This window comes from Rattus norvegicus, chromosome 4 (assembly GCF_021556685.1).
Source record: "Rattus norvegicus strain SHRSP/BbbUtx chromosome 4, alternate assembly SHRSP_T2T, whole genome shotgun sequence".
Lineage (NCBI taxonomy): Eukaryota > Metazoa > Chordata > Mammalia > Rodentia > Muridae > Rattus > Rattus norvegicus.
This window is the reverse complement of record NC_141537.1, coordinates 119518797-119543905: the sequence shown is the minus strand read 5'-3', so window position 1 is coordinate 119543905 and position 25109 is coordinate 119518797. Positions and strand designations below refer to the sequence as shown.

General features: G+C 49.2%; 2 protein-coding genes and 1 pseudogene across 7 annotated transcripts; 2 read left to right on the top strand and 1 right to left on the bottom strand.

The window, feature by feature from the left end:
* The first annotated feature begins 217 nt into the window (after window positions 1-217).
* Window positions 218-25109, top strand: Nat8f5 (N-acetyltransferase 8 (GCN5-related) family member 5). Of its 5 annotated transcripts, XM_087655518.1 has the most exons (4): window positions 388-1093; window positions 14416-14489; window positions 15448-15557; window positions 24277-25109. In XM_087655518.1, exon 4 carries the CDS (start codon window positions 24347-24349, stop codon window positions 25028-25030), a length of 684 nt encoding a protein of 227 aa, XP_087511644.1. In that variant the 5' UTR covers window positions 388-1093; window positions 14416-14489; window positions 15448-15557; window positions 24277-24346; the 3' UTR covers window positions 25031-25109.
* Nat8 (N-acetyltransferase 8) lies at window positions 4389-6212 on the top strand. Of its 2 annotated transcripts, XM_087659171.1 has the most exons (2): window positions 4389-4821; window positions 5388-6209. In XM_087659171.1, exon 2 carries the CDS (start codon window positions 5449-5451, stop codon window positions 6115-6117), a length of 669 nt encoding a protein of 222 aa, XP_087515297.1. In that variant the 5' UTR covers window positions 4389-4821; window positions 5388-5448; the 3' UTR covers window positions 6118-6209.
* Emilin1-ps1 (elastin microfibril interfacer 1, pseudogene 1) lies at window positions 19285-23079 on the bottom strand (annotated as a pseudogene).

The window sequence follows — 25109 nt, the reverse complement described above, 5'->3', positions numbered from 1 at the left end:
TGTTTTGCACAGGTGTGTGCATGCATGTGTTGGCTTGGAGTTGACATCTGTCTCCTTCAGTCTCTTTCACTTTTATTTACGGAGGTGGCCAGGCACACTCCGCCCCCTGCTGCCATTTCACTGTGGGGCTTCCTTTCAGGGGCCTCTGGAAGGATTAGCATCAGCCCTCTGAGGACCGCCCCTTTGCCATTTATATTGCTTGAGCAATAGTCTGCAAAACTGAAATGCCACATTCCCTTGAAAGCTGGGCTTTGCCTTCATTATCTGTTCACGCTTTCCTAGAAAGCTTTCTCCAAGTTCACTGACAGGCTCATCCAGGATTCTAAGTACTTCTTGATATTTTCAAAGCGTTCCCCACCAGCGAGCACACAAACTAAACGCAACGCCTACCAGTTGCTTCTCTGAAGGAAGTTTTGATACTGGCCTGCTGGACGCCTATCGGGAGCTTGATCTTCCCTTGTAACTTAACTATTTTAGTCTTAATGCTTATTCCTCGTCTGGAAATAAAGGCAGCATTAAAGGCATCAGTGGAGGAAAATGCAAAAGAAAACAAGTCTTTCCAAGCCTGGCTTCTCGAAGCAGGAGCAGTAGGAAAGGCAGGTCGTCTTCTTAGGAAAGAGCGCCCCCAAGAATCCAGTTGTTTCTTACTGCAACCGACTCCTCCCTCAGCCAGGTTTGGTTTTGGCCATAAAGTTCTGGAGACCAACAGGAGGTTCCTTGGAGCCCTGCCTCTAAGCCTTAGAGTCTAAGGGTGGCCACTCCAGCTTCACAAGAACAAAGTGGCCTTACCTTCCCCCTCAGTGAAGTTCTCTGAGACGCTCCTAGGGGACAGGGAGAGAGCTCTACAGTCCCTAAGAAGGAGGCAAATGTGAAGACTGTCTCTCAGCTGCAGGAACCGTGGTGCAAGGACTCTTCAAGGGCAGAGGAGGATTGCCCGCACTTGAACCCAGATACATACCTTTGTCCAGCTTGCACCGTGGCATCATTGAGATTGTGGCCTGTGTTTCTGAAACTTTGTCCCTGACACCAGCTGCCATATTGCCTGAGACCTGCTCAACTCAGAAGTGGATACAAGGCGTCTTCAGTCCCCAAGGCAAGTAACATGATTTGAGTTTTTCTGGAAACAGGAGATCAGTTTCCAGGATGTTGTATGAGTGGAACATCTTCAAAGAGGTCTGGGGCCCAATTAGAGCTCAGTGTGGCTAGCTCAGCTCTTCCTGAAGGTGGAGATACCCATGCATGGCTGGGCAGAAGGTGTTGTTGGGTCACAGGGTGAGTTAAGAGTAGCCAGAAAGTTCAGTGGTTCCTTGGACTGCCGAAGGTAAGTGGCAAGTAGGAACTGTGCCAAAAGAGATTAGACAAAATCTGGAATCCAGTGCAGACTGTGCCAAGGGCTTAGTGATGCCCCGGGAACTAGGAAGCCGCTGCTCTAGGAACGCAGGTTGGGATTTGTACAGGGAACAGTTAGCGTTTGAGGAAAGTCAGCTACCAAAACATTGCCGGAGGCCAAATGCCGCAAAGTTTCATAGTGTAAACGGTTAGTTTTATGCTGTAGAGATTTCATCGAGAAATAAGAAGAGCACGTAGGACGATCTAAATGTCACACGAAAATTGAGGAGACCAAACCTGTGTGCACGGTGTTCTCAGGGAATGGAGGACAGTGTCCAGACCTAGTGGACAGTGTCGCTTTGACCTCCAACTACACAGATTGGGAAGGGAACTGAAAGCTGAAGGCAGCCATTAGAGGTGGGGCTAGAATCTGAACCCTAATGGGTTCCGTTGTAAGCTCCTCCGTCAGCATTTCACTTGGCTCTGTAGAGGCTCAGGCATGGACAATTTAGGTCCTACCCTCAGCCTATTGATCTGGAAATTCAAATGGGATTTCTCAGAAGGGCGCGCGCTCAGAATAGAAGTCTCCTTTGCTGCTCAGCTGTCATTCAGCTTTATGTGTCCCACAATTCCAAGAGGCAAAAAAAATAAATAAATAAAAACAAATAAAAACAAAAACAAAAGATGCCTTGGGGTCAAAACCAGCAAAAGATCAAATAGGCTCATTCCTTTTAGTATTACAGATCTTAAGGATTTTATTGAAAAAATTAACGTTGAAATTTGGCCTAGCAACTAGAGATGTGGATCTGCCTGGAGTTAGGGGGCACGACAACCTGAAACTCCCAACTGTGAATGCTGCCCCCAGCAGAGTGGGTGGTGAGGCCACTCTCAGCATCAGGAAAGCACAGGACTTTGCACTCCCTCTGCTATGCTTAGAAACCCCAGCTTCCCTCAAGGGGGGTTATCCCCACACTAACCATTAACTCCAGGTCACTAGAAACTCAGGCCAGAAAGAATTGTCACCTCCCCAGAGGTGAGCCTGGTTGCCAGCTTCTTCCAGATGGACTCTGTCCCAGTCTGGAAGGAGTTTACCTGGGAGCTTCCACTCTGGAAACTGAGGCTGGGGGCCAGACTGCAGGGGCTAAGGATGGACAGGCACTAAAGCTGTCCTCAGCCCTCATCTCTGTGAATGTCCTCCACTCCACTGAACCATGCACAAGGACACAGATGGGGTGGCACGTTGCAGGAATGTGGTGTGAGCTATCCTAATCTACCCGGAATCACGTCATCAGATCTGTGGTGTGGGCTATCCTAATCTATCCTCCCCAGAAGAATGAGTCAGCAAAGAAAGCCGGTTGGTCATGTAGGAGAGACCTTGCCAAAAGGTCAGCACAGTCTTGTACTGCCTCTGCCTGTTCACTGAGGGAGGGGTGCTGTTCTGGCTGCTGGCCCATGATCCCTCTCCATTTCTGTCTTTGTTGCCAAGAGGTTATGTAAGAATGTTACGTAAGCCTTCTCCTTTATTTGCGCTGACTATTGAAAAGCAGGCCTTGTGTGCTGGGACACGCACTCCGTTTCAACACCGTGAGATTCCCCACTGAGCTGGACTCCTATGTGGAGGGTCAGCCTCCACTTGTGGTTTATCTCTGTGAACAGGAGGGGGTGCCCCTAGTTTAGTGCCCCCACGGCTTCTGACTGTGGACACTGCTGTCAGTTTGAACTTGTGTGCTCACATGGTAGGGTGAGGAGGGGTCTGAGGACGGGTGCTAGGGCTCATGCATGGGATGCTGGTGCTGAAGGAGAGGTAGAGGTTCTGTTGCCTCTAGCTCCGTGCCCTGTCATTACATCATAACCTCCCAGGAAGGTAACTGGATAAAATTGGACTTTTATCACTTTTCCATGCCATAATTAGCTGAACAGGATACGTAAGGCTCCAAACTCTAGAGCCTTATCATCTTTGCAAACCTACTTTTAAAAAAATATCTATTATTTTATATGTATGGGTGCTCTGCTGTATGTATGTCTGTGCACCGCGTACATGAAGTGCCCGTGAAGGCAAGAAGAGCCAACACTCTCAACCTCTGAGCCATTTCTCCAGTCCCCTAGCCCAGACCTACTTTTATATGGCTATGTTTCCATCGTCGGAAATCTCAGGCTTCTGGACACCATGATGGTAGCCAGGACCCATGCCTCACATGCACAGAAGTCCCACATCCCTATCTGGGTGCTTCTGTCCTTGCTTCATGATATTCTTTCCTTCTTTTGGGGTGCCAGTATATTTACCTCACACCGGTACCCCATCTTGCCTTACATCTGTGTCTGTAGGTTTTCTTGGATTCCCAGTGGTCCTTTATTTCTGTTGGGGTGCTTATGTTATTAATGGTGGCTTATACTCTCCCTCAGGTACAGACAACACTGAATTATAATGGTAGGGCTCTTGGGACCCTAGTGCTCCCACCTTTTCTATCCGAGGCGCTCCATCCATCCTGGAGCATGTACACTTTTGCTGCCATAAACCTCTCCCATGGCTCACCAATATCTGTACAGACCAGCTACCTGGAACCACAATTGCTAGCCTTCTGTCTGAGCTCTGCCCTGCAGTTACCTGGCAACAGTCAGGTATGCTCTGCCCCGCAGGACAGGAGTGAGGATGGCGGGCAATGCCCCACCTCTGAGCAGATCCCCTTTGTCCAGGTCTGTTGTGTGCTGGGCATAGGTGAGTGAGAGCCTGTAAGTGAGAAAGGGGACAGAAGGCTGCTGAGGGCCACCCAGACCCATTGCCAAGGAGCAGGCACAGCTCCGAAGGGAACATTCAGGACTGAGGATCTTGTTCCGGAGCCCATAGACCTGAATTCTTTCTTGTGACAAGCGAGGCCAAATGAGTGTCTGCGGTTCCTCAGGTGGGCACCGGACAGGACCAGCTGTGACAGGACACAAGCTGTAGGCTGGAAGGACCAAGGAGATGAAGGGCAGCCTCCCAGCAGAGTGATGACCCTTGAGCCGTCCCAGATGCCCCTCCCTTCCAAGTTAATCCTGTGGGGATCACAACCTTAGGTGGCCTCATTGCAACCCTGCTCCTTCACCCGGGGTCTATGATTATCAAACACCCAGGAGCCCAGGGTGAGTTACGCTGTCCCCAGGTTCACCTAACAAGGCTTCAGGCAGGACCAAGTATCCTGGGCAAGAGATGTTATAACACGAAGGGGCCATGAAGAGAGATGGCAGCCTTCACAGGAGTAAGAGCTATTGTAGAGCTTGCTTCCCTGTTAGTCTTGTGGAGACCACAATGCGAATGGACGAGAGCTCTCTGCTCGGTCACATTCTAGCTCTTGACCTCTGGTTTATGATTATCCTGGAGCCAGTCAATGAGGCATGAGCCCAAGTCTATTTCCCAGAGGTGGGGCAGACCTTAGCAGATTCTGGATGCCATCAGTGACTGAAGCCATTAAGGAGACTCGGCTGGAGTAGCAGCTAAGAGGACAGAGAGACAAGGTTGGTGTTCCTGGGGGTCTAGAGTCCCACAGCCTTCCTGGGTGCTCAAGGGTAGGGTGCTTGGAGCGTGACCCTTCCCTTTTAGTGGATTTATGTTTCTAATCAGGGGAAGAAGGTTTACTGAAACTTGCTTTTGGGAACATGGGACTGATGTTTATAAATCCTGAAGAGGAAACATAACTGGGAACCACATCTTCCTTCCACAGGGTACCAATCTTAATGTACCACAGGTTGGGGAGCCTGTCACTGGGTAAGAGCACAGCACATGCCTCTGCTGTAACAAACTTTCATTAAATCCCCTAAATCACCCCAGAACCAGGTATTATTTTACCCTGGTCAGTAGATGAGTACATACAGTCCCAGAGAGGTTGGCATGCATAGGTTCATGTGACATGGCAGGGGAGGAGCCCGGGCTGTAATGTTCTGGAAAACCACACCTTCTCCCACCCAGTGTTGGTGTTATGCTCCCTCCTGGATGGCCATGGAAACCTGTGAGGCTGGAGACTGGGAGCTGGGTGGTGAGTAGAGGCTTAGAAGGTACATCTGGCTTCCTTTGTCTCCTATAGGGCTACGAGGCAGCAATATAAACAGATCTGGTGTTGCTGAGATTTGAGACGAAGGTTTCCCATGGCTTCTTTTCACATCCGCCAGTTCCAGGAGAGGGACTATGAACAGGTCGTGGATATGTTCTCCAGGGGAATGAAGGAACACATCCCCACTGCCTTCCGCCACTTGCTGCTGCTGCCCCGAACCCTCCTACTCTTACTTGGGGTGCCCCTTGCCCTGGTCCTGGTGTCTGGCTCCTGGCTGCTGGCTGTTGTATGCATCTTCTTTCTGCTCTCATTTTTGTGGTTCCTTGCTGGACAGCCCTGGAAGAATTATGTGTCCAAATGCTTACACACAGACATGGCTGACATCACCAAGTCTTATCTGAGTGATCGTGGCTCAGGTTTCTGGGTGGCTGAGTCTGGGGGCCAGATAGTGGGCACAGTGGGTGCTCTGCCAGTCAAGGATCCTCCATCAGGGAGGAAGCAGTTGCAGCTCTTCCGCCTGTCTGTGTCCTCACAGCATCGAGGACAGGGGATAGCGAAAGCACTGGTCAGAACTGTGCTCCAGTTTGCACGGGACCAGGGCTACACGGATGTTGTCCTTGAGACTGGCCTTTTGCAGCAAGGTGCTGTGACCCTCTACTACAGCATGGGCTTCCAGAAGACAGGCGAATCCTTCATGGACATACTCACATGGCTTGTGGATGTTTCTCTAATTCATTTCATATACCCGCTCCCTTCCTCCTGAGAACCTGAGTTTCGATCTCTCTGTGTGTCTGTCAGCCTCTGGTTCACTGTGCTGTGGGAACAAATAATCCTGATATTGTAGTGGACAAATCACCCAAACGCCTTTGTTGTTTTCCTTGTATTCCTGCCTGTTTCATGGTCAGTGAAGAATGAGGGCAGTGAAGTGCACAGATGCCTTTCACACAACTCCTGACAGAGGGGCAGCACTGGCCGCAGGTGCAGTGGGAGAGTTGTCATGGCCTGGCTAACACACGTAGTCCCTGCTGGCTCTGGCTAGACTCAGTCTACAGGCCAGCATGAGTCTCTGGAGGATATGTGGGTCCAGAAAGAGGATGTGGATTTGGAGACTACAGCTTCACCTCTGCCACTTCTTACAACCGAGGCTGGACCCATCCTGCATCCCAGAGATTGGGGGATCAAGAAGTGTGGGTGCTCCAGACTGATCATTCCATCCTACGAGTCTCCGGTGCATTGTCAGGCTGTGTGCCATTTCATCTCTACCACGGCAGTGGCGTTAGGTGTTTAGGTGTCCATGGTTCCCTCATACAATCACTCGTGACGTGCAGGAAGCACCAGGGCTACTCTTCATCCTGCCATTTCATTCTGGCCACGGATATCTCTTCTGAGGGATATCTCTTCTGAGGGATATCTCTTCTGAGGGATAGCATCTCTTCTGAGGGATAGCATCTCTTCTGAGGTATATCTCTTCTGAGGGATAGCATCTCTTCTGAGGGATAGCATCTCTTCTGAGGGATATCTCTTCTGAGGGATATCTCTTCTGAGGGATATCATCTCTTCTGAGGGATATCTTTTCTGAGGGATATCTTTTCTGAGGGATATCTCTTCTGAGGGATATCATCTCTTCTGAGGCTACTGCACTACAAAGGGTTTCCTTGCCAATTGTTCCCACTTATATAACAACATAGAGATGGACCTCGAGGCTTTAAGCTTTTTTAGGATTTCATGACCCTTCCCTTTGCTTCCACAAATGGGCTGGGGTGGGGTGGGGTGGAGGAAACTATGTAACACAAGCATGAACATGAATGTCTCTGTCCCAAAGCACATACCAACTGGGGTGCATTTGTTCTGGAAAGTCCTGTGTTCAGAAATATGGGATCCGGTGTTCAAGATGTTATGTAGAGGAACTCCAGGGAGAGATAGAGTCAGACTCTCACAATTGTGTTTCTGGCTGCTTGTTTTCTGAGTCCAAATCTACGTAGTCCAGTAGGTAGGGCCAGCTTAGTTCTTACAGGAAGGTACAGAGAGGCCTGTGCTATAGGGAACCTGTACCCATGTCTGCATGTGTAGATTATATCAAAAAATAAGAAAAACACTCAAGAGTCATTCAGAGAAATTGTCTAAAACCACAGTAAAACTCAAAGAGAGAGAGAGAGAGAGAGAGAGAGAGAGAGAGAGAGACCAAAAAAGCTTAAAGACCTGTATGTGCAGTGCTCGTAGGGACTGGAGGACAGTGCCAGCCTTGAAGGTTGGTGAAGTAGAGTGGAGAGGTAGAATCCTGAAACCCATTGACCAGCCAGTCTGACTGAATCAGTGAGCCGCAAGTTCACTGAGAGATCATATCTCGAAATTGATCAAAGAGTAATACCTGACATCCACCATCTACCTGACATGCAATACCTGGGCATACACAAACATACACATGTGGTATGTGTGTATGTATGTGTGTATGTACCTCCATGCATGAGTATACACTACACACGTGCATAACAACACACGCACGCACGCACACACACACACTGATAAATCCCAGGCGAGGGGCCTCCGTGTAGGCCTAGTGGGGCTATACTGACTGTTCCGGTGAGCTTAGGTTCCACTTTGCAGCCACGGTGAGGATTAAACGGCTCGGAGATGGTGAAGAATAACTCCCCCAGGAGCTGACCCGCGTCTGAATAACCACTGCAGCGAGAAAGGGGAGAGGGGAGCGCTATTATCCGTTACCCCGAAGAGCTAAGCAGATGACAGGGGTCCACTGGGATGAGGTTAGGAAAAGATAACAGTGTTTAGAGCCAAGTGTTATCCACCCTGGCCTAGGGGCCAGCCTAGATCCAGCTCCTGTCCAGGACCTATGGATGTCACAAACGCCAGAGCCTTTGCTGGTCTCGGGGCTGTGCTCCTCTTGGAGCTTCACCTGTGTCCCTGGGGACTCTCACAGGGACTCGTGCAGTTCAGATAGGACCTGAGCACCACTTGATAAGGTGACCTTTTATGGTGTTCCAAGCACCTTGGCCCTGTCGTTGGTCTTAATCCCATCTCTTTTGTGACTCAGGCTTGGCTGAGTCAAAGTCTATGTGAGGGAGGGGTAAGACCTGAGATCCCACTATTCGGGGCTTGTGAGAGGCTTCCTGATCAGTGGCCTCAGTTCTGGAATTCTCTGTCATAGCCCCTTCTCCATCTTGTACCCACATGAAAGTGACATACTCTTCTCCCCATGGTTATGCCTTGTGTTGTGTTGCCAGTCTTGTCTGGTACAGGAAGGAACAGGGTAGCACTTAGCCTTCTAGGTGGTCAGAACCACCTTGTAGGTGACCCGTCTGAAAGAAGACTCACAGATCCTTGAGAAGCCAGCACATGTGTACAGCTAGAAGAGGCCTTGCCGACCGTTAAATACATGTCTCCAACGAGAAGAGGAAACATTTAAAATTTAATTTAAATGTTTACTTCTTCACTTTACATCCCGTTCATTGCCCCCACCTCTCGGTCACCCCCTCCCACAGTCCTTCCCCATCCCTCCTCCCCTTCTCCTCTGAGTGGGTGCCCCCAGCACTTCAAGGAGGCTAGGTGCTTCCTCTCCCACTGAAGCCAGAGAAGGCAGCCCAGCTAGAACATATCCTACGCACATACAGGGAACTGCTTTTGAGATAACCCCTACCCCGTTCCAGTTGTTTGGGACACGTATGAGACCAAGTTGCACATCTGCTATGTATGTGAGGGGAGGCCTACATTTAGTTCGTGCATGCACTTCTTTTTTTTCTTTTTTTTTTCTTTTTTTTGGAGCTGGGGACCGAACCCAGGGCAAGCTTGCTAGGCAAGCGCTCTACCACTGAGCTAAATCCCCAACCCCTCGTGCATGCACTTCTATTGGTGGTTCAGACTCTGAGATCCCCAAGAGTCCAGGTTAGGTGACTCTGTTGGTCTTCCTGTGGAGTTCCTATCCCCTTCAGGGGCTGTAATCCTTCCTCCTATTCTTCCCTAAGAGTTCCCAAGCTCCATTCACTGTTTGGCTGTGGGTATCTGTATCTGTCTGAGTCAGCTGCTGGGTGGAGCCTCTCAGAGGACGACAATGCTAGACTCCTGTCTGCAAGCATAGCAGAGAATCATTAATAGTGTTAGGGAGTGGTGCTTGCCCATGGGGTGGGTCTCAAGTTGGGCTAGTTATTGGTTGGCCATTCCCGCAGTCCCTGCTCTCATCCCTGTGCCTGCATTTCTTGTAGACAGGGTAAATTTTGGGTTGAAAGTTTTGTGGGTGGGTTGGTGTCTCTGTCGGTTCCTGCCTGGCTGCAGGAGGAGGCCTGTGAGAGGAAACTTTCAATGCTCTGGGAGTCAGGAGGAAAGGGAGCTATGAAGCAGATATAAGCAGAGTATGACACTCATGCGTTGAAACAGCATAACAAAATCCAGTTTTATATGCTTTTTAAACAAATAAAAGGACAATGTCCTAAGCAAAGGGAGAATAAACAAATGCTCTCTTTACCTAAAAAACAAAACAAAACAAACAAACAAACAAAAAAACAAAACAGAGATGCCCACTTCTTTGTTTCTCATTTTGACTTATCCTGCTTCTGTGATCGGTGTTCCTCGACTTCTTTGTCAGGTGTCTAGGACTCCAGAGATCCCGCCTCTACTTCTGTGACAAATATCCATGTGTCAGTTTGTGAGGAAGAACGTTTTATTTTGGCTCACAGTTTCAGAGGGTTCGGCCCTTGGTCAGTTTGGCCTGTGGTAAGGAGGCTGACGTGGTGAGGTGGCTCTGGTTATAGCATTTGTTAAGTACAAGTAGCAGCGGTTTCCTGCATTCATAACAAATACGCCACCAATCAACCAGAGCTATTTGGAAGTGTACAACTGCTGACCTAAGGTAGCGGGAAAGCAGAAAGAGAAAGGAACCGATTAAAGACCTGGTATGACCTTCGAGGACCCACCTCCAATGACTGTCTCCCACCTCCTACAGCATCTACAGCCTCCCAACAGTGTTACCAGCTGGTGACAAAGCTTTCAATAAAGGAACATTCCAGTTCTAAACTGTTATATAAGCCCAATGCTAAGACTATGAATGAATTTTCTCTTACTAATTACTGAAATACTTGGCTTGGTTAGTATATTTTAGAAACATGCATGTTCATTTCCAGAAAAAAATCGTAACTCTGTGGGAGCGGAGACAGCTGAGATAGATTAAGGTCCTTTTCATACTGTCACCTTACCCAGGTGTCTCAGGTGGACTGGCCGAGACTAGTTAGTCTACAGAAGGCTGTCAGAGTGATTACCAGTCTCGGATTTCATTGTAATCTGCATTCGAATGAGGCAGGGAAGAACTGGGCAGGAAGCAGAAGGAAGTGATGTGGAAATTTCTGGAAAGCTTCTGCCCATCCCCAGAAAGGAGAAGGACTTCTCCACATTGATCCATCTCTTACAGCCCTCATCTCCGGATCAGCAGTGAAGAGAGAATTTACTCTACTTCTCTTCTTGGCCAAGGATACTTGTCTCCTTTATTGCCCAGTCAATACTCAACCTTCCGAATGACTCCACAATTCTGAAGGTGTAAAAGGACAGACACACGAGGGTTGTCAAATGTCTGAAAGACAGAAGAAAGAGCTTAATCATAGACAGCTGAAAAAAATCAATATGTAGAAAATTAACCCAGAAATTTGGCACAGGCACATCCTCAGCTTCACCAGAGATGTGGAATCTGGCTGAAGTTCGGCTGGCTCACGCTAGCACTCAGAAGCGTCTGAGCACAAGTCTACTCCACTCTCTGCTATGCTCGGAAATGCCAAAGTGGTTTCTTCCCACATCCACACGTGTCTTCAAGTCCGTATCATATTCTTCAGGCCATGAAGAAATTCTCTCCTATCCAGAGGCAGAGACGCCTGCTCAGCCAGTTTCTTCCAGACAGGTTTTTATCCTGGTCCAAGACTAGAGACCTGGGTTTGGCTGGAAGCTTCCAAACTCACGGCTGAACTGAGAGGACAGGCACCGAAGCCATTTCCCATCTCAGTGTTAGGAATGTCTTTACCCTGCTGAACTGTGCTAGGACACTCCAGTTACTCTGTACATGTTGTCAAAATCAAACGCAAATCGCTTAAGTCAATTTTCCTGTCCAATGAATAGGTCAGTAAAGATATTCAGCTAATTGTAAGGGAAATATATCAAGGTTGTGTGCCCTAAAGCAAGAAATGTCAAACATTCTGTTAGAACCACACTTGCACGAAGGTCACCACAGCCTGCATAGCGAACACTTCTGCCAGGTCACCTACCCAGTGACTGTCAATTTAAGACGGGAGTGGTGCCACGGTGACTACTGGTCCTTGAGCTGCTTTTGTAATCGCTGTGGTCCAGCGTTGCTGTTCCAGAGGTTTTAAGTTTGGCTTTTTCATGTGTGACTTGTTCGCTTTGAGGCAGCGTTGTAGTAGATAATAGGATCCGATTGCTTCGCCGAGGGATTTGACTGACATATTTAGTCCAAGCTTTGCATGTATCCTTGCTTTATCCTAAGATTCTAAATCAAAGGGTTTGCATATTTATTAAAAACCAGGCCTGATCGAAAGAGTAAGCAGTACTCGAAGGCCCATGACTGGTTCTAGAATGCTAACATTCTAATGCACGGTTGAAAATTTTCATTGTTAGGCAGCTACTAGTAATCTTATATATGCATTTATCAATAATGAAGCAATAGACGCTTCAACCAATAGCCTGGTCTTATTGTTTGAATTATTTTTATTTTCTAATTAAAGATTGTCCTACTTCCACTGAAAATTGGAAGTACAAGATGAACAAGGGGCAACCACAAGACATGCAAACTGTTAGGAGTACAACAGGCAGTGCTCACTCTGCCTCCTAGCTCTATTTATTCCCCAGCGTGTTTGCAAATAAAAGATAGACTAAGCGTGTTGAACAAGCTGCTGTAATCAGGAGGGCGCAGGGTTTCAGAAGAGTGGGAAAACAGGCTAAGTAGAGTCATCATTGTCATCATCCTTCAGAAATAACAGTGTTCCGTGCAAAGTAAGTAGCTGTGGGACTTGTCTGGTTAGGTTTGCGTAGACTGAGCTTAGGGTTTCTTAAGTCTATAGATTGAGCCAGATTCGTGGTCTGCAGTCCCTGAGCAGGCTGGAGCTGGCCTGAGCGCCACAGGCAGACTGCAGCATCAGTGTGTACGTACAGCCGTTCAGTAACGAGGCATCTGTGCTGGAAGGTGCTGGCTGACCATCTACGAAAACCCTGCGGCAGGTTTTTGTAGAGCTGCAGAAGTTTGGCTGCTCAGATAGTGCCTGTGGCCGGATCTGCAACTGTAGAACTGGAATTCTACTTTACATGAGTTGGTCAAAATGTGTAACTCACCTGAAACTTGATTCCTGATGAACAGGAATTTTCTTCTTCCAAAAAAGACATTTATTTGTTGCAGTAGTGAAGGAACAGAAGTGTACCTACTGGCAGAACATTTACCTGAGAAAATGGGTTCAATTACCAGCGCTACCAAAACAAAAACAAAAACAAAAACAAAAACAAAAACAAAAACTAATGCTGGTAGTGTAAGAATTTCTTGACTTTGAAATGCAAGTTACAAGTGGTTTTGACAAATGATGAGGGGTATTTATAATTTCTGGAAGACCTAAATAGATTTCAAGTAGAACTGATTCACTGGGGTCAGTCCAATTTACGTGTTATATGACAGAAAAATAGTTTCAAATTTAACGTTAGCTGTGGTACTTTGCTGTGGATGTTGACTGGAATGGAAACTTTCCACCTTCCGAACCGAATTAAAGTTGTCAGTGTGGTGTTTGCTTTCCACTGAGACACAGGAATTGAGGTGTATGACGTTTCCCAAATAGAAATGTTCTTTGCCACTTACTGATACATCTGCCGGCCAATAAAGATGGGAGGTCAGAGTTCTTCCTTCTACTGTTCTCTTCCTAGTAGTCACTGAAGTCAAGACGTCAGACAGCAATATGATTACTGCTGATTTTCCAAACACTTTGACATCTTTGGGAATGGTGTGCTGTGTCCTTAATTTAAATGTTCTTCTGTGCTTGGGACATAGCTCTCGGAGAACACTTGGACTGGGGCCAGCCCTCATCACTGACACCCTCTCTCAAGGATCAGACAAGTATTCTGTCAGTGTGTTATCAGTCCGTAAACAGCATTACTAGTCCGGGCATTAACCTTAAAGCTAAGCATCCTTTTAATGAGAAGATTAAGAACAGTAATCTACTTGAGAGTGCTGCGTTTTCTGCCCTTCAAGCATCGGTGTCACTGTTCACTTGCTTGTACCTTCTACTGGGCCACCAGTGTAGGAGGTGATGTTGAAGAGCTTCACTGGATGTTTGAAGCATTACAAATGGCAGCTTATTAATCTGTGCATCTATGGGAGTTGTGAAGAAGTTTGAGTTCCTGGAAAAGGAACTGTTTTGAGAGTGACACTGCACCTGTATGTGTATATTGTTAGCAGTAAAGCATGAGCAGAGAATGCACTGGGGGGAAAAAAGGGTTGCTGTTTCCCTGTCTTATGTAATCCTCCCCCGGGGTTCCTTAAACCCTCTTTCCTCACGCGTTGGAATGCTCACTGGGTTTCCCATGGCTCGCAGACACTGCACTGCACTGTTCTGTAACTCCTCATTGACCTTTGCTTATCTGTTTTCAAAGACTTTAAAAATTGTTTTGTGTGTGTGTGTGTGTGTGTGTGTGTGTGTGTGTGTGTGTGTGTATGTATGTGTGTTTATATGCACTTTTTGGAAGATGGAGTCACAGGCTGTTGCGGGCCACCCAAGACATAGGTTCAGGGAACTCATGTCCTCACAACAAAAAGGACTCCTGGGGTTGGAGAGATGGCTCAGCGGTTAAGAAAACTGACTGCTCTTTCAGAGGTCCTGAGTTCAAATCCCAGCAACCATATGGTGGCTCACAACCATCTGTAAAGGGATCTGATGCCCTCTTCCGGTGTGTCTGAAGGCAGCTCAGTGTACTTGTACTCATATAATAAATAAATAATTTTTTAAAAAAAGGACTCCTGAGAGCTTTTCCTAGCACACAGTTACCTTCATTTTGTTTTTTTTTTCATTTCTTCCAGACACTTTCACAAACTCAAATGTTAGTACTATATGAAGAAACAATTTTTACAGAAGATGGGCAAGATCTCTGAAGGTTCACCGCTGGCCCTTTCAAGAAAGTTCCAACCGGTCTAGTGATTCAGTGATTAAAGAGACACTAAAAATTAGTTAGTAATGTCTAATAGCAGTAAGGAGAGAGTCTATGGTAGTATGAATAAGAATGGTCCTAGTAGACTCAGATATTTGCATGCTTGGCTACCACGGAGTGGAATGGTTTGAGAAGGGTTAGGAGGTGTTGACATGTTTCTAAACAGATAGAGAGAAGATATGTCCCAGGTTTCGGCACCAATGTTGTGTTTATAAAAGGAGAGTGGGGATATGTTCTAAGGAGGTCTGAGGAAAGGGGGTGCGTTAGCAGGCCCATGCTGAGACATCCCTTCCCCTTGAGGGACCAACCACACGATGGTATAGTATAGAATAGAGTTTATTCAGGGCATGGGGAGGGGAGTTAAGAGGATAGTAGGGGCAGAGAAGTGTGGAGGGAAGAGAAGAGAAGAGAAGAGGAGAGGAGAGGAGAGGAGAGAGGAGAAGAGAAGAGAAGAGAAGAGAAGAGAAGAGAAGAGAAGAGAAGAGAAGAAGTAGAAGTAGAAAATTAGATGCCAGGCATGAGCATGTGGAGAGAAGGGGGAGGGGAATGGGGAGAAAAGGGACAAAGGGGGAAGAGGGAGAGAGCAAGAGAGGAACAAGAGGGAGCAAGAGAGTGAGGAGGGGGTAAGCAGCCCCTTTTATAGTGTCAGGCATACCTGGCTGGTGGAATATCCCCGGCTGTTGCCTAGTAACTGTAGGGGTAGAGCTCAGACAGAATGCTAGCATTCCCCCATTTTGATTTAATTAAAAAGGAAAAATTAGAGGCAATGGTGGAGCAGGAATAGGGTCGTTGTGATCTCTGATTGGTTCATGCTTGTTTTGGGGCGACATGTCTCTAGGGAACCTAGAAAAGTGGGTATGGGATGTTCGTTAAGTCTTATGAGTTGGCTGTTCCCTTGTTCCAGTGTCTGTGGGACCACCCAAGGATAGGTCAGAAGGAACAGGTCCAATAGAAGCGTCTGTGTCTGTGAGAGGAGACTGAACATCTGGAGGTCGCTTCTCTGGAGCTGTCCTAGTAAGTGCCTGGACTTGACAAGATGCTGGAACACACACATTTATTCATTATGGGTAGAAAATAAGATTAAGTGCATTTGGGAGAAAGAAAAATTTTTTCTTAGATGTAAGAAATACATCTGGAATAGGGAGTAAGTGGGAACTTTAGGCAGATGTGCTTATCTGGGTGGAGTTTATTTGGTCCATGAGAGGTAGGTCTGAGTGGTTTCCTGCAGCTTATAAGTTTACAAGAGATAACATGAGTTAACAACATGAACATTTTTTTAAGATAAGCTCTTGGGGTTGGGGATTTAGCTCAGTGGTAGAGCGCCTGCCTAGCAAGCGTAAGGCCCTGGGTTCGGTCCCCAGCTCCGAAAAAAAAAAAAAGATAAGCTCTTTGTGGAGCTGAAGGAACAAGAATTTGTGATTACAGGTGGATGGTATAGTGGGAAGTTTCATTAGTGAGGCAGATTTATAAGAACTCGAATAGGACAGTGGCATAGTAAGAAGAGGAAATATGAAGCATTTAATCAATGAAACCTAGTTTGGGTAAGGAAGTAACGGGTTGCATCTGTGAAAGCTTACATCTGAACTAGTTGCTGGAAACTGAGTTCAGAGGTCTGTTTCGTAGTTGCTAAGCAACAGTTACCTTAGCTGTCAATGTAATCAGAAATCTGGGGAAGAATAAACAATAATCTAGCATTCATGTATTTTTTTTTAAAAAATGACAGAGCCCGCCAGCCAACAGTTCCCTGTGGTCTCTGCGGTCTTCATGGCAACTTGGGCAGAGTCAGTCTGGCTTTCGGGCCCAGAAGACGCAGAGCTTATTTACTGTGGACTGGATATGTGTGACATGAGAAATGACTTACCCTGAGCTAGAGTAAGCATCTGACTCAGGCTATCCGGTCTTATCCACCTGTTTCTCCGTGGTTATCACAGCACAATCCAGGCAGACTCTCGAAGCTGTGTTCATATCTTCTGAGACCTTGTGGGGCAAACTGTTAAAGGCTTTGGGAAATTCTGTCTGTCATAAACTTAGACATATTAATAATTACCAGATTTCTGACAAGATTGAGGGCTATATTGACTGGTTACATCAGAGTTATATAACGTGTGCCTGTTAAGTTACATATTTGAGAATGTATATAGTAAATATAGACCATTATAACTCAGTGGCAATAGTAAAAAACATCTACCAAGGTACTAAGGCAGGATAGGAACGTGACAAGTTGCATAGTATAAAAACACACTTTCTGTGGAAGCAGCTCCAGGAGCTGGGCAAGCGACAGAATGATTGGGACTGGGCCTGCAGAGCAGCCCCGACCCTCAGGAAACTGTAACCCAGTCTGCGGAGCAAGGGAAAGGCGCACAGGCTGGCAGTTGAGGCACCAGGCGGAGTGGTTCTGTGGCGCCTGGGGCTAGGGCCCAGGCAGGTGGGGCGGAGCTTCCTCCTGGCAACCGGAAGCCCTGGATCGGGCTTTCCGGTAGGCTGTCTGATCCCAGTGCACGTAGGAAAGCAACTCACAGATTCCCTAGCTGGACACAAGGGGTGGGGCCAGACTCGCATTTCCCGCTGCTACGAACCAGGGGCTGCAGCACCCCCATTGGCAGGCTAGCCCTGTGAGAGATTGTGCGTCAAGTGTAGGGGTCTCATGCAGGTGGAAAAGCAAGTCTCACGGACAGAGTCCATGACAGGATGGAAGGGGTGGGGCTAGACCTGCTTTTGATAGCGGCACAGCGGCAATGAGGAAGGGAGGAGGGGGAAGCCTTATGCTATAGATTGCTAGCAAGGGAGTGCTAGTTTAGTGGCCACATAGAGATATTGCTTTCTGCTTACTGTGAATTAGACCACGACATCCCAGTAAATTGGGACAAGGCGGCAAAGACAGACCCTTGGGTGAGAGAATTGGAGCTCGTGCTCCTGAACCAGAGAGCAGTTTGCCCAGGCCCGGCTTGGGATTTTCAGCAATGAGAAAGAAACTGTTTCAAAAGGAGAGAGGAAAATTTCACTCAAGGGAAAATGTCCTAGAATGAGGGTCAGTGAAAAGCTTCATCCTCAAGGGCAGCACAGGGGTAACTCCAAGCTCAAGAACGCTCCCCTGGGACCATGTGGACTTTTACTCTGACCAGTGGGGGAAGGAGGCTTACCAGTTCTCCATGTTTAGGCTAGCGAGCCTTAGATCTGCATGTGATAGCAGTGGGATGCAAATCAGAGTCACCGCACCATATGATGTGTTTATAAAAAGATAAAGAGAAGATATGTCCCAGGTTTCAGCATCAATATTGTGTTTATAGAAGGAGAAGGGCGATATGTTCTATGGAGGTCTGAGGAAAGGGGGTACCTTAGCGGACCCATGCTGAGATGTTCCTTACCCCTGAGGGGACGGCCACACGACAGTATAGTATAGAATAGAGTTTATCCAGGGCATGGGAAGGGGGATTAAGAGGGTAGTGGGGGGGTGGAGAGGAGAGAAGAGAAGAGAGGAGAAGAGGCCAGGCATGATCCTGTGAAGAGAAGGGGAAGGGGAATGGGTAGAGAAGGGACAAAGAGGAAAGAGAGAGCAAGAGGGAGCAGAAGCAAGCGAGCGAGGAGAGGGGAAGCAGCCCCTTTTAGTGTCAGGCATTCCTGGCTATTGCCAGGTAACTGTGGGGGCGGAGCTCAGACAGAATGCTAACAGGTGTGGCTTTGTTGGAGTAGATATGGCCTTGTTCAGGGAGACATGTCACTGGGGGGTGGCTTCAAAAGCTTGTGACAGGCTGGTCTGTCTCTTGGCCTGCAACCTGCAGATTAGGATGTAAAGCTCTCAGCTGTGGATCCAGCACCATGTCTGTCTGTTTCCCACTGTGTTGGACCACGGACCAACCCTGTAAAACTGTAAACAAGCACCTAATTAAATGCTTTCTTTTCACAAGAAACAAGGGTCAACATGGTTTTTTTTTTATCTTTATTAACTTAAGTATTTCTTATTTACATTTCTATTGTTATTCCCCTTCCCAGTTTCCGGGCCAACATCCCCCTAACCCCTCCCACTCCCCTTCTATTTGGGTGTTCCCCTCCCCACCCTACCCCCATTACCGCCCTCCCCCCAACAATCATGTTCACTGGGGGTTCAGTCTTGGCAGGACCCAGGGCTTCCCCTTCCACTGGTGCTCTTACTAGGCTATTCGTTGCTACCTATGTGGTTGGAGCCCAGGTTGGAGTCCATGTATAGTCTTTGGGTAGTGGCTTAGTCCCTGGAAGCTCTGGTTGGTTGGCATTGTTGTTCATATGGGGTCTCGGCCCCTTCAAGCTCTTTCAGTCCTTTCTAAGATTCCTTCAACGGGGATCACGTTCTCAGTTCAGGGGTTTGCTGCTGGCATTCGCCTATGTATTTGCTGTATTCTGGCTGTGTCTCTCAGGAGAGATCTACATCTGGTTCCTGTCGGCCTGCACTTCTTTGCTTCATCCATCTTGTCTAATTGGGTGGCTGTATATGTATGGGCCACAACATGTTGTTTCTTTTTTTTTTTTTTTTTATGTTTTGTAGAAAAAAAGTGTCTTTATTCCTGAATTTTAGTACGATGGTGTGGGCTGGGGAGAGCCCTGGAGGGTCGGTTACTCTTCCGCAGCCTAGGCCCTAGAGAGGGCTCTGATGGGGACGGCAGTGAGACCAAAAGTCAAGAAAAGACGCCTAAGTCCCAGAGACCACGCAGTCACAACGCGCTGAGTAGCCGATCTGGATGCCTGAACTGCAGCGGGGCGTGGTCCCCAGACTTGCCCCCTGCCTTGGTGGGGAGCCGCCACCCGGGTGGCTCTGCGACCCATGTAGATAAGTTTGGTGGTCCGGCCCACCCTGTCTACACCTGTTCAAGGTCTGTGTCCTCGTAAAGCAGGGCTCCGCTGAAGATGGTAAGCGGCTCCTCGGAGTGTGCCAGCTGCTCCATGACCAGGTCGATGCAGACGGTGTCTCCGACCTGCAGTGGCAGGATGAGGCTGAAGACTCCCAGAGCGCCCAGGCTCGGCTGACTTTCGGCCACAGGCTTATTCTCCAGTCCCTCGGGTTCATAGCCTCCTGAGTCTATGCGGGCCACGCCCAGGTTGGAGCACGACAGTATTACCTCCACTTTCTCGTGCCGGTGCCCTGTAAGTACAGCGCTTAGCAAGTAGCGCCCAGCCAGTGGCGCAGTGAATACACCTGTCTCTGGGTCATAGTAGCCTCCATCGTTGAGCAAGACTCTGTCGAAGGGGACTGTGCCGGGTTCTGACCGAGGCAAACTCAGGGCAGCTGAAAATGCCACCCTAGGCACGGGAGCTGCTAGTGCTCCCTCCACTCCCTGTTCACCTTGAGGACCTGGTGGTCCAATAGCCCCCTTTTGTCAGGAGGTCCTGGAGGTCCTGCAGGGCCTGGAGGCCCTTGTAGCCCAGGAGGCCCAGGGGGCCCAGCCTTGCCTGAAGGTCCAGTGAAGTCCTTTAGGCTAAGTTGCTGCAGACGGTCTTCCAGGAGCAGCAGGGAACTGTTGAGGGCACCAAGCCGCCTGCCCAGACCTGCCTGGCCGCCCAGCAGCTTCTCCAGCAGTGCGGCCTGTGTCACACTGGTACTGTTGCTTTCCCGTACTGCGGCCCAGAGCCCGGCCACGTGTCTGGAAAGGCCTTCATGTAGGCCTTGTAGTCCCCCTGCCAGTCGTTCCCAAACTCCCTCAAGGCGGCCTAGTCGCCCCTCTAAGTTAGGGCATTGGCCCGCCTGTGCCTGGCCTTCCTCCAGGCCTCGGAAGCGCTCCTCGCTCTCTGTAATATGCTCTGTGGCCTCCTGCTATAGCCTGTTGATGTCAGAGATGATGCTGTCCTTGGTGGCCCCCAGGTCAGCCAGATCAGCGCCCTGGCCCTCCACAGTGGTCTGGAGCTCGTGCAGTGAGTCGTTCAGGGAGCTGAAGGTGAGAATAACCTCAGAGAGTTCTCCTTGAATGGCCTGGAGGGCTGAGCCCGAGCTGCCCACAAACACACTGAAACCGTCCAGAGAGGCCCATGGCTTGGTCCCCCAACCCCTGGGCCAGCTCCAGGGTCCCGTGGAGGTAACAGTGGGCAGGGGCAACGTTCCACACCATCCCGAAGGCGGCCTAGCTCCTCCTGGACACCACCAGAGGCGCCACAGCCCTCATCCCCACGGGCTTGCAGCAGACCCTCCAGTTGGCTTAGCTGGGCTGCGGTAAGATTGAGGCGCAGTGAGAGTTCTGCTGCCGTCTCTTGCCGTCTCTTGTGCGTCCTTGCGCTCCTGAAGCCGACTCAGGATCCCTTGCAGTCCCTCCAACATGGCCTGCTGGGCCTCCCCTGCCGTTTCTGCTTTGTGCAAGCCTGAACCACCAGCCTTAACTGGCCCACGCTGTCCAGCACCCTGCGCGCCAAGGCACTGAGGATCTCACTGACCGGAGAATCCTGTTCCCCAGGCCCCTCGGAGCAGATCTGACCACAAGCCCTAACAGCCCCTGCCACCTGCTCTTCCAGTAGATCTAGGCGGCCACCCAGCTCCCTGCTCACATTGGCTAGTAGCACCTCCAGCTTTTCCAGCTGTCCAGGAGCAGCAGGCAACCACTGGCCCAGCCTCCCTGGTCCTCCAGGCCAGTTCTTCTCTTGTTTCTCTGAGGGACCTAGGGTAGAGTTGAAGCGGTCCTCCAGGCGAGAAAGGTGGGAGGCCAAGCTGGTGTACCCCAGGGGATGGCCCCCCTGCCCAGCTGCTCCTCCGAGCTCAGAACCTCTGCGTCCACTTAGCACTGTCACCGAGCCAGCCACCACATCCAGCCTCCGTTCCAGTTCTGACACTCGCCGACCCAGCTCCGGGGTCAGCATTCCTGAGGGGGTCTTCTGGCCATGGCAGGTCCCATAAGCTGCTGCTGCCGCTCCTCCATACAGGACATCAGCTTCTCCAGGGTTTGCAGCTGCTCCCTATCCTCTTGCTGCTGCTGGCGGAAGCCATCCAGCCCTGCCAGGCAAGACTCCTTGCAGCTGCCGTTCCAGCTGCCTTAACAGTTCCTCCCTGGGGCCAGAAGGAACTGGGACAGGGACTCCGTTATGATGGTTGTTAAGGTGGCCCAGCTCCTGGTCATGGGTGGGGAGACACGGTTGTCCAGGAGCTGCAGCTGCTGCTGGATCTCATTGAGGGTTTCGTGCACACCCGGGCAGGCAGCTGCATCTGCTGGCTGCTGCCTCCCATTGAAGGCCGCCTCCACAGCCCACTGTACATCTTCTGCCAGGTACCCATTCATTCCCCAAAGGACACCTCGAAGGCCTTGCAGCTCTTTGGTCAGACTCTTTACCTGCTGCTCTAGCTGCGGCACCTTCTCTGACTCACCAAGGCCATTTGCAATGACTTCCCTAAACCACCAGAGGGACAAACAAGAGGCTCTTGCAGCAAGCCTACTGGAGTGCTGGCTAGCTAGCCAGTCAACCAGAAGTTCCTGTTTCCATAATTATAGTTTAGTTAACTCTTTGGCAGGAAAAGACCCCGCATCCGGTGTGCCTAGCCTAACACAGACACACAGGAGGAAAGAACATGTTGTTTCTTAACAGTAATAGAACACTGACTCAGTCAGCCTCGTGTTGGGAGCACAAAGGTCTTTTTGCCCACAGGTCACCACAAGAATATTAAACATACAGGAGCCTTTCCCCAATGGAGGAGATAAAAACGCCTGATTTCCTGCCCAGAAAGAGGAGAATGAATATTATTAATGCCTTGGTGACCTTTATTGCTATCTGTAGCATCAGACCTTACCCACTTTTTGCTATAGAGACTGACCTTGACTGTTTATCTCAGACTCTCTCCCTAGCTCCCAGTTAATAGAACCCATCCTTGGGGGGATGTCACTTGTACTTTATGGCCTGCTGACCTCTATGCTAGTTTGGTCAAGACCACAGTAGAGCCTAGACTCTTAAGCTATAGAGCCCACCTTTGTGGCCACATGTACTTCGTATAGGAGTTTCTAAATAGTCACACTTTACTGTGCACTTAGAATGTGAATGACCGTTGCCTGGAAACTTCTCCCCAAATTGCACTGTTTTCAATATGCTGACAGTGCACTGTCTGGCATCAGCTTCCCTGAGTCTGATCCAGGTTTTTGAAATCAATCTGAACCGAATTTTCATTCTCGTCTCTTCTGGGTTCTCTTCCCTGCCTGAATACCTGCAGGGTCCCCTTCAGCCACCCTGGAACAGGTGGTCCTGAGAGGAATAACAAAGAAAGCTGAGCAAGTCACAGAGCTCAAGTCACTAAGCGACATTTGTCCTTGCCTTCTGCTTCAGTTCCTGCCTCCAGGTTCCTGGCTTCCCTCAGGGATGGACAATGGAATGTATAACCCAAATAAACCTTTCCCTGCCCAAGACGGGTTTTGATCATGGTGTTTATCACAGCAACAGAAATCAAACTAGGGCAAGGGGATCTTTACTGTCTCAATGGTTGAGTTCAAATGCCTTCCAGAAGCTCACAGGCACAGCTTCCAATATTCTGTCAGCCTCTTCTTTAGGCTCACTTGAGTCTGTCATCTGGGAATGACGACAATACTGATAAAAAGGACATGTGCTGCCCAGCAGGCACCTCCCAACTGCGGCTCAGTTAGGGCCTAGTGATGAGATGGAGGAGTGGGAGGGCAGCATTGGAGCTGGCAGGATCCATGTTTATATGTAGAGATACAGCTTGGGGAGGGAGGAGAGCCAAAATGAAGGTCATCTGTTGATCGTGGGAAACCAGACCCTTATCCAGGAGTGTGAGCTAGTAGTGAGTTCACAGCCCTCTTGCTCACCCAGCGGCTGTGCAGAGGGGAGCACAGAGCACCTCAGGAAGGCTACCTGTGCTGAGTAGAAGATGTGAGTGGTGTGGTGGGATCAGGAAGAGAGGCGACAGTCTTTCTGTGAGGGCTGTCCCCGTCCCCAAAGCCTGCCTCTCTTCCAGGTTAATTGTGTGGTGATAGAAAGTGAATTGACAAGGGTTCTCTCCTTTATTGTATTCCAGCCCTTGACCTTTGGTTTATGATTACCCAGGAGCTAGCCAATGAGGTTGACCAGGCTGAGTCTGCTTCTCAGTGCTCAGGAAGGTTCTAGCATATTTTCTTTGGATGCCTTTTGGAGGCTGAGGCTTTCTGGAACACTTTTCTCTCTGTGGTACCAGGTGAGAGGATAGAGAGTCAAAGCTGGGCAGGAGGTCTCTTGTCAGACAACCTTCCTGGGGATTCAAGGGTGGGGTGTTTGGAGATGACCTCTTGCCCTATGGGCAGATCAAGTCTTCCCAACAAAGCAGAAGAGGGTTTTCTGAAACTTGCTCATGGGAACATGGGATTCTGTTGTCTACAGACCCCGAAGAAGAAACCAGTAACTGGGGACACCACATCCTCCTTCCAGGGTGCCATATTAAGGTATCAAAATATCAGAGAACCAGTTACCAAGTTAGGAGGGCAGAAGGAAAGAGCCGAATCATATCTCTGCTGTGTACAGATCACCACAGTAAATCCTGAAAGCAACCTAGACACCAGCTGTTACTTTACTCTGCTCTGTGATAAATGCATGTGGGCTCAGAGAGGTGAAGTTCAGAGTCACTTGGCTAGAACCTGGGGATTAGTCAGGTCTTGCTGACCCATGATTTTTCTTAGTGGTATTCTGCATTCTTTTGGGTGATACAAAAAGACACTCCCTTGAGCAAAGTTTACAGGGCTCCTGGGAGGCTGGGGGCAGGGTGGAGGGGTGCAGGGAACTCATATGGCTTCCTCTGTCTCTCCCTCAGGTCTTAAGGAAAGTGTGGAGGACTAGCTGTCTCTTGTGATTGCTGATATTTGAGACCCACACGTCTCTCCATGGCTCTTTATCAGATCCGCCAGTACCAGGAGAGGGACCACAAACACGTTGTGGACTTGTTCTCCAGTGGCATCAAGGAGCACATCCCCGCCGCCTTCCGCTACACGCTGCTGCTGCCCAAGACCCTCCTGTTTTTATTTGCAGCGCCTCTGACCATAGTCCTGGCGTCTGGCTCCTGGCTGCTGGCTGTTGTATGCATCTTCTTCCTGCTCCTACTCCTGCGGTTCCTTGCTGGACAGCCCTTCAAGGAGTATGTGGCCATGTGTTTGCAGACAGACATGGCTGACATCACCAAGTCTTACCTGAATGCACATGGCTCCTTCTGGGTGGCTGAGTCTGGGGGGCAGGTGGTGGGCATAGTGGCTGCTCTGCCAGTCAAGGAGTCTCCATCAGGGAGGAAGCAGCTGCAGCTCTTCCACCTGTCTGTGTCCTCACAGTGTCGAGGACAGGGGATAGCGAAAGCACTGGTCAGAACTGTGCTCCAGTTTGCACGGGACCAGGGCTACACGGATGTTGTCCTTGAGACCAGTATCATACAGCAAGGTGCTATGACCCTCTACGAGGCTATGGGATTCCAAAGGACAGGGAAAAACTTAGAGAACAGCATTATTAAGTGGTTAATTGGGTTTTTTTTATTTCGTTTCACGTATGCTTTCCCTTCTGCTCAGGAACATGAACTGTAATCTTATCTCTTAGCATATAGGTCAGGTTCCAATTACTGAGCTGTAACAAATAATAAAAGCGTATTTTTTATGCTCATCA